Consider the following 13,412-nt stretch of genomic DNA (forward strand, 5'->3'; position numbering starts at 1 on the left):
GATTTGCATATTTTGTCCTAAAAGTCCTAAAGTGAATTTCTGGCACATTTCACAAAACGCTGAGAAGTAAGAGTCTTAATCTAAAAAAGTAAGTCGCGAAAGAGCCCAAGCCGAGGAAATGAATGTTAATTTTTTCCTTAGCTTGCTTTGCCAATTGCCCACTTTTCGTCCTCTTTTTCTCGATGAATTTTAGATTTGGTTTTTCGCATAGTTTTTTAGCCTATTATCTGTTGAGTGATAATGTCCAGTTTGTTTGGAGGTCCACGGTAACGCAGAGGCTGATTATTTAGTAGGGTAAACTCTGTCAATTTTGTGTTTTAAGACGCGCGCGCGCCTCTCGAAACAAATCCTAGAAAAAAATTATTTTCATGATCTATACTGTATGAGTTTTACAGTGGTATATATATAGTTGTCTAAGATTTCTTTAATATTTACGTGCGTAGGGCGATTTGTCCGGAAGGCACCCTCTTTTGTTGACAGTGTCGTATAAAACGCTACCTCAAAGATACTGTACTTCACAACTAATTCATTTATTTTACCACAAGGTCGCGTAAAAATCACATTACCCCAACGTCAATGGCACGCAATGCGTGCAAACAAGATAAATAATAAGATAAATAACTAACTAAATGAAATATCAACGTTCAGTCGCGACAGACAGTAACTTTTAAAATGCAACAACCTAACCCAGAACTTTCATGGGGTATATATATGAAAGACAGCGAATCACTATCACGGTCCCAAAGGACTGATGCCCCTCCCCCTCTCCCTCCCCCTTCCTCAGAATTTCATAATTAAATATCAGGGTCGTTGGCAGTTACCAACAGTAAAATACCAACTTGCCCAACTGATATATGATTATAACAAAAGAATGAGAGTGATGGTCACCACTTTCCTCATTTGCTCCTTTGGATGCCAGTATTCAACCATCTTTTTAACAATATTTACCTGTAAACCTGAAAATACTTACACTTCTAAACTGTGTGTATGCATGCATTTATATCTACATTCGTCACGACCCTCCGAAAGTTACAATTTCTTTTTCCTGGCCCAAATGTAGTCAGTGCTAGGCAAGCCAGTCTATAGAAAAATAGTTTCAACAAAACGTTATATCAAGAGGAAAGAAAAATAGCATATTACCTATACGAATAGTCGACAGGGTGAGTGCGCAATGAGATTTCTATCTTTTGGATCTTTAAGGTTCTCCTGTATTTTGATACTGCATTTATGGTAACCTCTCTGTTGTTGACTGACCAGCCTTGATATATATTTATTGTGTTGGTAAACTCCTTTACTGACTTAATTGTAATGTTGCCTAGGTTGCTAAAAGTGATACTGAAGTTATGTTGATTGGATTTAATTGCCACCTGGAGTATCAGAGGATGGTACCAACAGAAACCGCGGCAAGGGTAATACAAATTAAACAAATGAGTTAATATCATTAAAAAGCGGTTACAGTTGGTCGTTGTGGTGACGAACAAGAACATACGCATGCGTAGAAGAGTTATTTTATTCGGATGGGAAGGTTGAGATGATACACTGAGCAACTGATTTTTCAAATTCGCAAAAGAAAAAGAGCATTAACCTTCACAGTTTCCAACAGAAATTCCGTTCGATAGAGAGGAAAAAAGACCCATCCAATTTATACGAAATAAACTCAGACACAGGTTTTCACTGTTATCTGAACAATTTAAAGTAGAAATGAACTGCATTGGTGCCACGCTTACTGTGCTCTCCTTCGCAGTCGTTGTTTGGTATCGCCACGCAACGCACTCTCTCCCCCGTGGCGTGGCGAGGCCAAACAACGGCTGCGATTGATACCTAGTTAGCTTGCGAGTCCGGGCTTCATGGATCTTTATTATGGCACTTCGGCACCAGCGTTTTAATTCTGTCGTGGACAGCAAACCAAAACTCCACTTTATCTCCTTAAACAAAGATATTTCGCAGTCTACATTTTTTCAAATAAATGAAAATAATACATTGAACGAAGAGAAAATGATCATATTTCAAAGGCTTTCACGTAGGCGTTGGAACGGGATGCGGGTTGGGGAGGGAGAGGAGGGGCCCCTAATTTTTCCGGAAAATTAGGGGCAATGTGCCATTTTTTCGATAAACGTGTTTCTGTCGTTTAAGTAAGCCACCACCGCGCCTAGTAAATTGATCGACAGTCAGCAGTACATTTTATTTATGTAGGAAAAAAGGTGTTGAAAATTTGTCACGAGTATGGTTCTAAGGGGAATCGTGTTCCCGTATGGTTTCGATTCAAACCTTAAGTTTTCGCGGTTGAATCCTCACGAGTTAATTTTTGCCCCGCGCTTGCGAAAATCGTTTAACATCTTTCTTTATAATTTGTGTTGGTAGTATTAAGCAAAAATGGGCATTTCTTTCCTGTAGTATGCGGATGAACTCGGAATGAAGTTCATGGAAGTCAGTACTGTAGAGGATCTTAATATAGATGAGGTGTGTTTAACCTGTCAGCCATAACTCAGAATGCACACTAAGGGTTACTTTCACCTCATTTGATTTAGTTTTTTTCTGTCTCTTTCTTTTAAAACTTCAGACTTTTCTCTAAGATCTCAAAGTGGTCCTCCCATATCCTGAACTGCATACCATCGTGAGCTTGTTGAATATTTTTTTATGCTGTATAAGGTTTTATTGACCCCTCAAATATTTTTTAATGGTAATGAAGACATTAGATAAAATACAAGATAGACATTTCCATCAATCTATGGGAGGTACCGCTTCAAGTAGAGGACTTTAGTGGGAGCATGTTTTCAGTTGGGATCAAAGTGAATTTCTCTTATGTGTAAAAGTCTCCTGGATGTTTGGGGTCCAGAAAGAGGCCCCATAATATGATCTATTACAGGTACAATTAGATCAGCGTCTCGCTCGTTGCAGTGTAGTTTGTTATGAGGTACGTGTGGCGGCTAGGAGCCCTGATCAAACATAAAAAAAAATACTTTTTTGGCCTCTTTGTTTACACCTCAAGGAGGCGAAAACGTAAAACAACAGATATTTAACTGAGTTGCGACTTTCCTCAATTAAGATTTTACGAAACATTTTGTTTCTTTTTCATAGCGTCATAAATGTAGAAACTGAACTGTTACTTTTCTGCAGGTGATTTTTACCCTTGCCAGTGGTATTCTAAGAAGAATTAAAAAACGTGAAAAGGTAAGCCGTTTTTGGTTTATTATTGGAAGATTTATTCAGATTCACCCCATTTTCACCAAAGGAAAGATATGTTTTAAAGCTGTTTTGTTGAACACGGTTTAAAATTGTGTTCTTCATAAAAGTTACTTAAGCTGATCTTTGTCGACTTCATATCTAGCACAATGAAAATGCACGATAGTGATTACTTAGATACAATGTATCATTTAGTTGCTGATTTGTATTCAGTTAAACAAACCTGGTTTAACGTTGAATATGTGATAATCATACAAGAGCGATCTTGGCAGTAATTAAGCAGTAGTGAAAAGAAGGTCTGAAAAAATTTAGGCCTGTACAAAATATATTTTGCTGGTTTGAATGGGGCTTTTGCTTAAGTTGTGAGTTTCTGTAAATTACTTTTTCTTACTCTCTTTATTTTTCCGTTCTGTATTTGGATCCGTCAATGGTCCAGTTCTTACTACACTAAGTACAATTTTAACTTCTACTATAACCGAGCGTGAGGTCCGTACTGGGGAATATTTCCCTGTACGGCTCGAGCACGGAAGCTAGTTAGTGGTATATTTTATAGCGCTCGGACCAAACTTGTTTATTTTGAATTTGCCGGCTTTCGCGGAAAAAAATACATGGCTTATGACCCTTTCCGTGTAGATAGTCCGGATGGCAAAATCCAGACCAAGAAAGAACCAATCAGAATGCCCGGATTTGTCTCAGGAATATCTTGCCATATCATGACAAACAATTATTCCCCGAGCGCGTGTTGGATATGAGATGATAGATAGCGGGCCCAGTTGGCTATAATCATCACATATTTAATAAGCGCGTGTGGAGGGGAAAAACTGTTTTATTAAAAAATTACCAAAGTATAGAATCTTCCCAACTTTATTTTGCAAACTTTATTTTTTTGACGCGTACACTTACGGATTTTTAGAGCATGATAATGATGGCTCATAACCCATGATGGCTAAGCCAATGAAACTCTCTTGAATTACATTATCCAATGATCCAAGCTTTTAATAAGAGTAGATAATCCTCTCCTCTTTTCCCAGAGATCGCTTTTGAAAAGGTAGGGCAGTTCCTCAGGCAAGCTTATGAATATTACTAGCGAGGTGGTGTCGAAGAGTTATTCGGCTCTTTTCGTACAATTAGTGTAGCAATGTTTGTTAAAAGTTTCATTACGGCACTTTCCTGTTAGCCATTGAGGATAGTAAGCACATGCATTTACCCTGTGAAATCGTTTCCACCCTCATAAGAAAATCGTTTAATTTTGAAAACTCATATTGTTCTTACTTAAGGAGAATTCTCGAGACAAACACAACTCCACCGACCGAAGGATTTGTCTTCTATATGAGAAAGTTTTTCGGTTTGGGAAAGCAAGATGTATGTTTGGAAGTTGGCAGTTGCATTTTTTAATAAGTCTTTTTTTTAACTTTTCATTGTCGACTTGTTACTCACCAATTTGTGTTATGCAGAAGACAAAGCAGGCAACCGCCTTCATCATCAAGGACATATATTTGTCAGTGTCCAAAGAAATACCAAGTCCGCAAAAGAAAGACCGCAAAAGGTATTATAAAAATGTTTGAAAAGGGGGGGAGGAATGTTTTATTAAAAAACTATGATATAACCAGTTTGGTGAGTCCTCGGCTCTCATTCCCATTTTTTAATTTCGGCCAGATATGCAATGGAAATTTACACATCGGAAAGTCTCTAATTTTTAATCAGTACGTGGTTTATTGGTTTACATTATTTTGTCACATTTAATATTACAGGTGACGATATTTTTAACTGGTAATCATTTTTTTTCCAACTTAGCTATTTTACCTCTGTGAGTAGTAATCAAAAAACTAATTTTTCTTTACATGTAGAGCCACTAGAAATTCTTGCAAGAGGACCCATAGCCTTGAGAGCGTACCACAAAGCTCTTGCTGAGGGGAAAACTAGTGTTAAAAGGTGTGCCCATCATGGTTATTGGACAAGACCGGTCAGGAAAAACCAGTTTAACGAAGTCACTGAAAGGGCAGCTTTTTAACCCGGACGAAGATAGTACTGTGGGAATTGATGTTGATCCTTCTCACTTCGAGGTATCAACCGAGACTTGGAAGGCAGGGGAAAAAGAGCAAGAAGGAACGACAGCATCCATGTCCTACGAACACCATGCAGCACAGTTGATTGCAGGCGCCCTGATGGTTAATAACCAAACGCTAGAGGAAAAAGCGATGAGGTTAATCAAGCCTGAGGATACTTTAACTGTTAAAGGGGATGTATCAGCTTTGATTCCTCGTTTCTCTTCTGGCGAAAACCGAGAATCTATAAAAGAACCTGGGCACTCCGTCCAGGCTGGAAGCAGTGGAGAACAACTAAAGAGGTTTTCCTCGGAACCAAGCCTTCGGTTTTCACCAAGTTTTTCAGAGACAACTAAAATTGAAGCAACAAGCAGTGGTTTTGAACCAGCAGATAGAATGCCAGAAGAAATAGCTGCATTGGTCCAAACATTACTTCATAAAGAAAAGAATGTAGAAGATGAAGAAGGAATCTACGCTGTTGTATGGGATTTTGGTGGTCAGTCAGTTTACTATGTCACCCATCCTCTCTTTCTTACATCCAGAGCTGTTTATTTGTTGGTTTATGATCTAAGCCGAAATCCCTACGAAACAGCAACACCTCCCTATAAGCAAGGCATGTTCAAGTCATTTCAAGACAACTTCAACCTGAAAACGATCTGGACTATCTAGATTTCTGGATGACGTCCGTGGCTTCGTTGACAACTGAAGGTGGAAACCGCCAAGAAAGCACTGGCTGTAAATTGTTGTCGGAGAATCTTCCTTGTGTGTTCCTAGTGTGCACACATGCTGATCAACCTCATGATGGTGCAGATCCTCGAGCACTTGCAAGTGAGATCTTTCATGTCCTGCAAAACAAGCCGTATAGTTCTCATTTGTACGAGCGTGTCTTTGTGGTGGACAACAGCAAGTCTGGCGGAGAATCTGAGTGTCCAGAAGTACTACTTCTGCGTCAAACGGTACGCAGTGTTGCCGAGGAACTGCCGCAGATGAAGGAAGCCATACCTATTAGGTGGCTGCAATATGAAAAGGCACTTCACGTTATCCAGGAAGAAGGCTACCGATGGATCTCGTTCCAAAGAGCCAAACAAGTCGCTTCGGAAAAGTGCAAAATTGTCGACGATGAGGAGTTTCTGACGGTACTGAACTTTTTACACGACCAGAGAATTTTAATTCATTTTGATGACTCTCCGCAGTTGAACAAGCTAGTGGTTCTGGACCCTCAATGGTTGATTGATGTGTTCAAGAAGGTAATCACTGTGAAGCCGTTCGACTCCGAGGAACGAGAATTTAGACACTTATGGAGCAAGCTTGAAAAAACAGGAATCTTGGCGGAAAAACTTCTGGAACATCTTTGGGGTTCATTGTTGCAACAAGAAGAAACGTGTGAAAGCCTTGTTGCCATCATGGAAAAATTCAGCTTGATGTGTCTTTGGCCGTCATCGGCCCCTTTATGTGACAAGCAGTATCTAGTTCCATCCATGCTTATGTCATATCCTCCTGAAGGCGTCAGGAGGCGAAGCTTTTAGAATCCAGAAAAAATCCATCTCTTTTTCTCAAATTGCAATCTTGCCAAATACCTCCCAGTCTATTCCCTCGGCTCGTATTGCAGTTTTTACAGTGGTGTACTTATGAATTCCAGAGCGCAGAGGACCCTAAATTACACCACAACTTTGCCCGGTTCTTCATCTCTCCATGGAGATTGTTCTATTATCCTTCTATGTCATCCATCTTCGGTTGAGGTTGTTCTCCTCGGTGAAAGAGAGAATGGAGACTTATCAGCAGATTTACGGTCAAAAATGACCTCATCAGTTGATGAAAACCCGAGCACTGATCCATTTATTGCGCATGTTGCCCGATCTGTGCGTAGGCAGTTGTCTTTGATATTCGAGTGCATGAGAAAAGAATTCTTTTGGTTCAATAGCATTAGACATGAGGTCTGCTTTCTATGTCCAGTATGTTCCCAGGGAGGCACTATCAACTACTGTCAAACGCATCGTGCTCAGGATTGCATGCAAGAGGAATGCCTTCACTTTTGGTCAGAGTCAGAGTTGTTAAGCAGCCCAGAAGCTGTCATTTGTCGTGAGTCTGTCGACGCTGTGAAAACCAGAATCAAATTGAAGCAGTTTGCGCCTTGGTTGACTCATCCCGATGAAAAGGTAATGAATGAATGCAGGTATCCTGGAAAGTTTGCTGGTCTTAAAGTGGAAATAGGGATAATTCAGAGTGACTTTCATGCTTTACGTTACTGCATTATGTTGGCTGTTTTCATCGTTTGCATAGAGTTTCTACCGCACTGTCTACTTTTCGTGGTGTTTTTGGTAGCAAATGACGTTTCATGCATAAATGCCCTTGGTTTGTTGCCGTGCCTTTAGTTATGAAGCGTGAGTATGAGCTTGTAATGGGAAAAAGACCAAATCAGTTCCCACTAACTCCAATTTTTGTTTTATAAATATTAGAAAACCTCAGGCGGAGCGTACCCACTTCAGCCAGCTATGGAAGGTACATGCGAATGTTACTTACTTTCTTTGATAAAGTGTTACCATATTCTTATATCACGCGTGTCTTTTTTAATTTATAACTCATTCAGTTTTCCATGTTTTACTTTATTTCTTTTCTCTTTTTTCTCTTCATTGGAATAGGCAAAGCTAGTTCGTAAAACATGTCGTTCGTACCACATTTCACGATATGTATTGCTAATGTTGAATTTGGGAATAGGCTTGAACAGTTACGTTATCAAAGTAGTTGCTATCAGGCATTTGCTTTCATTCTTAGCACACGAAGGGGAACGTGAGGATAACGCTCTCGCTTTACCTTCCGCCCACGCTTTACCTCCTGCGGTTCAAGGCACTCTTCTTTCACCGTCGTGTGATGCTACAGAAGTTGTGATTCGTTTTCAAAAGGATCTGCACTTGGATCAAACCTCATTAGAAAGTCCAAAGGACGAGACAAAGATAATGATCCGCTGTTTCGCAAGAGAAGCAAAATTTTCAAATAGGCTGGATGTGGTAAAACGTTTGAGGGAAGTTTCACCTGCTGGGATCACAGGTAGACTATTGACCGCATGACTGACCCATCAGACTGACATAGTGCTGTGCTTTACTTTTTCTTTCTATTGCTGACTTTGAGTCATTCTTGCAGACAGCACTTCTGTTTACTTGTCACTTGTTGATTGTTGTTATTATTATTTACCTTTGTGACCTCCCATTATAAAAGAGAGAAAGATACAACACAGAGATCTCAATGTGCTGAAATTTCCAATCTTTGCTTGAGTGAGCTTTTGGTATTTTTTTTCCAATTGCTGATTTGAACATTATCTTGGGTTACGTTCTAATTGCAGTAAGCATTATTTGATGTGTTTCAACAGGCCCCCTACTTCCTGACAATCTCGATGTTCAGGATGTTCCTTTTCAACAAAGCAGACATCTTTCTGTGAATTTGTCTGGTGAGTAAGTTACGTGGTTGTCGCAAAGATGAGGTCCTTCACGTAATGTATAATGTATAAACAGCAATCCTCGTTGCAATTTTAAAACATTTACCACTAATCCATTCCTGTCACTGTTGGTACCTGGAAAATTAGACTACCTGAAAAAAATCAAACACTATTGTGAACTCGTAGATATACTGTGCAGAACAATACGATTTGTTTCATCAACTGAGTTGATAATGTAAATTAGCCACCGTAAAGAGTTTCTAAAGCTGACCTTTCGAGCGTTAGCCCTTCATCATTCGCTCTGCGATGGGCTGACGCTGGAAACGTCAGCTTCAAAACTCTTAACGGTGGTCAATTTACATTATCAACTCTAAACCCAATTATCTTGTTGTATCCCCCATCGACGCAGCACCACAGTTTCTTTCAAATTTCCCCTTTTTCACGTGCATATATATATACGCGTAATTTACCAAAGATAAAGCTGGGAATTCCCCTGAGACTCTCATTTCCTTAGCTAACGCCACAAAATTTGCATATCTATTCCCCCAGTACTTGTTTGTATGCTCCACATATCCACTAGTGCAGATTGCAAAGAGTTTCATGGGTGGCGTGTTGAACATGTAGCACGAGGTTGAAATCTATTGTCATTTTGAAGGCGGAGACGAGTGGATGATAGTGGCCGAGAGACTGGGATTGTCTCCAGCAGAGATTCGGTTCCTGGAGAAGCGGTCACGTAACCCGTTCGAGGAAGCTCTGATGCATTGTCGGAATCACCAGTATCTAACAGTTGGAGAGTTGTACGATGTTCTAGTTGAGAGTGGATATCCAGCATATGCTGACTTTTTGTGAAACTATGATTTGATTTTTATCTGTGTCAGAAGATCCGTATTTATTAAAAATGGGTAGATTAATGAAACGAGTGGATTAATACTGGTGCATTGTCGGAATCACCAGAATCCAACTGTTGGAGAGTTTTACGATGTTCTAGTTGAGAGTGGATATCCAGCATGTGCTGACTTTTTGTGAAACTATGATTTGGTTTTTATCTGTGTCAGAAGATCCGTACCTATTCAAAACGGGTAAATTTTTGAAACGTGTGGATACGTTATCTGTATAAGTTTTACACCCCTTTCACACCAAAGCTGAAACATGTTTTCTTAAACACAATGTAAATTTGTTCTCCATTGAAGCTGCTGAAACCGATGTTTGTCGACTTCAAATGTAGCACATTCAAAATACAGCCGTAAGCCATTACTTTTAAAATCCAGTTTTTTGTTCTTTATTTCTGATTTTCATTCAGTTAGATCCAGTTCAGCTAAACATATTTTTTGTTATGAATGGGGTATAAGTTTGCCATATAGCACAAAAGGTCGTTTTGCAACGATTTTGCATTGTACAGTAAATGCTTATCTGTTTGTATAATCTTAGCCATTCAGTATTTTTACAAACAGATATATTTTTATATTTTTATATACAGAGTCAAGAAGGAAATTGATAGTTGTTTATTAAGTTTAACATAAGCATTTCAATATTTTTGTATTACAGTGTTTTAAGTTCTTAAATTTCGATGATTTTGTTCCCATACCAAAAGGAATACTATATATAGATCGAAGACAAAAAGTAATGTATTACGGTTACTAAATGCTATCAGAACTGCGTGATTATGCAAAAGAAATAGAGGAGAAGTACGTTTTTGTGTGAAACACGATAATTCCAAAATTTGTTATCAGCATTAACTTGAGCACTGAAAGTTCTTGTTACAGATATAGTTCTAATGCGTTTTTAAAATGACGCAAAATAATACCACAATGAAAGTGTAATCTCTACTAATTATCGAATATTCAGCTACTTAATAGACAAATTTTGATAGTGCTCCCTATCATTGAGCGATGTCTTTTTAAAATATCTTGTTTCTTAGCGCTAATTTTATTAAAAAGAAAATTTCGATAGTTTTTATTACGAGGAAGGACCAACAACTACAATAATCTTAATTTTTTTCACTCAATTTAACTTCAAAATCTAGTGCATTCTAATTACATAAAAAAAACTACCGATTATTATAAATGTTAGAATAAGAAATAGGAGTAATGGCTCAGTGGAAGACTTTAATATAGAGAGATCTTTATGAGCGTTGTTACTTTAGAGATCTTATTTTAGGAATGGTCTCGTTTATGTTTAGAAAGGGAGTTGTTTTTTTTCTGACATACTTAGCAGTAAATTTTTTATTTCAAATTTATACGATTTTTGATCGCTCCCTAAGAAAGCATGGTGTTTTATTCCATAGTCTATCACCGATACTTGAGAAGGAATTTTGTTTGTACCTCAAGGTTTGATGGAATTTGAATGATTTTGCCTTCCTCTTAGATAGAATTAGTGGTATTTTTGTAATAGAATAGCGCATTATTTTGTTGGACATTGCCAGTAGTAGGGCTTTAGGAATGATTTTTAAGCTTCTTATAGGCACATCTATATTGTGTTCTTGTTTACATGGCAAAATTGATTTCGGTGTGAAACATGTTTAGTTTAGTTAGGTATAACTTAGATTTACATTACTTGTTATTATTCGAGTAAAGAAGAGGAATTAATGAACGGGTAAAATTTTACGTCCAAATATATATTTCTGTTTTTCATATGTGTTTGTGTGACTTATTTCTTAGCTTAATTAACATATACCGGAGATTATGCTGCGAAGGAGTGTTAAAATCCTTACCCAAGATCTCAAGAGCAACTTGAAGTAGTTTGAACGAGATAAAGCCTTGGTCGAGACTTGTTTTCTTCTTGTGTAAGGTGACGTTCAAACATTTGCTGTCTCGTGCCAAACTCGTCTATTCTCAATCTGTTCTGGTCCCATTCTCATTTCGTCTGAATGCTGTAGTCCCATAATAATAAAGAAAATCAGTTCGGTACGAGTCCATCATTCACGAGGAAAAGTTGTAGCATGTCAGTCAGATAAGTCTATAGGCCATGACAAATTTTATCCGATTGTTTCTGAACCTGACTGGTACACCCGTAGCTCTCAGTGCAAACGATAAACGGTGTTCTCACGGGAAACTTTGTCAGCTTTTGATAAATTTTATTTCTAACGGCTTTCATTCATCCCCAATGTTCCGACCAAAGGCAGTTGAAGGTTAATTAATTATGGTGATCTGAGAGGTTCATATGACGACTTCACTGCATCGCGCTGTTGAGTTTTAAATAGGTAATTACATTCAAGTGCAATTTTGGATAAATCAGCACGAGTAAATTTTTCAAATGGTAACCAAATTGCGCAACCCCATAGGGCGTACCATTAGAGGATAGATCTATCGGCCTCCGGTAGACATTTCCAGCGTTTACAACTCGCATTTGGTTTTTTCTTGGTCCATCGCGACCAGACTACCGTGACTCAAGCAGTGGACTTCTCGGCAAAAAGACTCCTGTTCTAGCAAATGCTTCATTCGTTCATGTATTTTGCATTGGGATCAAGTGCCAATATCATAACATATCAATATCATGCCAGCGGAGTACCCTGGGTACGAGTACATGCATTCCATATCCAAGATGGCGGATCATTAGGAATAAGAACTTAACAGCCTTCACGTTTCTTACACAAGTTGGTGATAACTTTCAAAACTGAATCTAAGGCCACATTAGGTAAGGTACCCAATTTTTTCTTCATCCACAGGACAGACTCGCGCCTAGATAAATTTATACGTTCGATTCAAACTTAACCAGTTGAATTTCTTTTGTTGTACTCAGGAAAATCCATTGATAATACATTACCAAACCATGGCTCTCAGAGTTGGTGTTCCTCGGGATGAAGAGCTGCTGAGTTTGTCCTCAGAAATTGGTGCTAAGTGGAAGAATCTTGCGCGTGCTTTGGGAATTCCTGAAGCCCAGATTGAGGTCGTTGAAGAGGAAAGTCGTAAAGTTGTGGAAAAAAGTTATCAATTGCTGTTGTTATGGAAGCAAGCTAATGGAACTCGGGCAACCTACGAAGCTCTGTTGGCAGGATTATGTCATACTGTTGTTCTGAGGAGAGACTTGGCTGAAAAATACTGTTATGGTCCAGTTGCTCCTCAAGAGAATGATTTAATGGCATGAAATCCTGGTGCGGCAAAGAAGGAATACTTATAGAGATAGGATAGGTTTTAAATAATATTAATTCTTACATTGTCTAATGTAGTTTTTATCGCTAGCTTTTGCAATGAAAAGTGTGACTGTTATTTTTAAGGGCATTTTTTATCTTTCTGTGGACATTTGCAATTAATTATTTTGTTTGCATGATGTGGAAGACTTGAGAGCTCTGCTCTAGCCCAGCAAGAGGTAACCTGCAACTCTTGTCCTTAAACATCAATTTATAGCAGTGTTACATCTTTCTACAGGACTACAGAATTGAACATAGGTTGCTAAATTGGTGACTTCTGCAAATTTAGTCGCCCAAATTATTTTTAGTTGCCATAGTGTTTAAAACAGTGGCAAATTTAAGTGCTGGTGTAATTTGGCAATGAGTACTTTATACTAAGACTCAAAAATGTTTCAGCCTAGAACTCTATATATGTAATGCATACCATTTCTGTGCTGTTTCTTGAAGTTTATAAGATTGTTGTTGAAAGTGAGGTGAATTTTTCACATTGATTTGGCAATGCAATACCAAATGGCATTTGAGTCCTGTGTAAGAAATAAGTCTTTGAATATGAGAGGAAGAAGAAGATTTCTTGAAGATGCTTTTATTTGGTTAGGGTAACTCCTACAGTTACAAAAACTGATTTCCT

At 38.4% G+C, this 13,412-nt stretch overlaps 1 protein-coding gene and 1 pseudogene across 1 annotated transcript in view; both read left to right on the top strand.

Annotated features, from left to right (window-relative positions):
- The window catches only part of LOC131790298 (ras-related protein Rab-10-like), a 16,480-nt gene extending 12,328 nt beyond the window's left edge, over positions 1-4,152 (top strand). Inside the window, exons 5-7 of the mRNA XM_066170564.1 lie at positions 1,320-1,409; positions 2,395-2,460; positions 3,118-4,152. Of these exons, the coding sequence (XP_066026661.1) occupies positions 1,320-1,409; positions 2,395-2,460; positions 3,118-3,273 (312 nt within the window). The 3' untranslated portion in view covers positions 3,274-4,152. The remainder of the gene's footprint in view (positions 1-1,319; positions 1,410-2,394; positions 2,461-3,117) is intronic.
- Positions 4,153-5,034: 882 nt separating this feature from the next.
- On the top strand, positions 5,035-11,290 carry LOC131790299 (uncharacterized; annotated as a pseudogene).
- Positions 11,291-13,412: the final 2,122 nt, after the last annotated feature.

This window comes from Pocillopora verrucosa, chromosome 1, assembly GCF_036669915.1.
Source record: "Pocillopora verrucosa isolate sample1 chromosome 1, ASM3666991v2, whole genome shotgun sequence".
Taxonomy (NCBI): domain Eukaryota; kingdom Metazoa; phylum Cnidaria; class Anthozoa; order Scleractinia; family Pocilloporidae; genus Pocillopora; species Pocillopora verrucosa.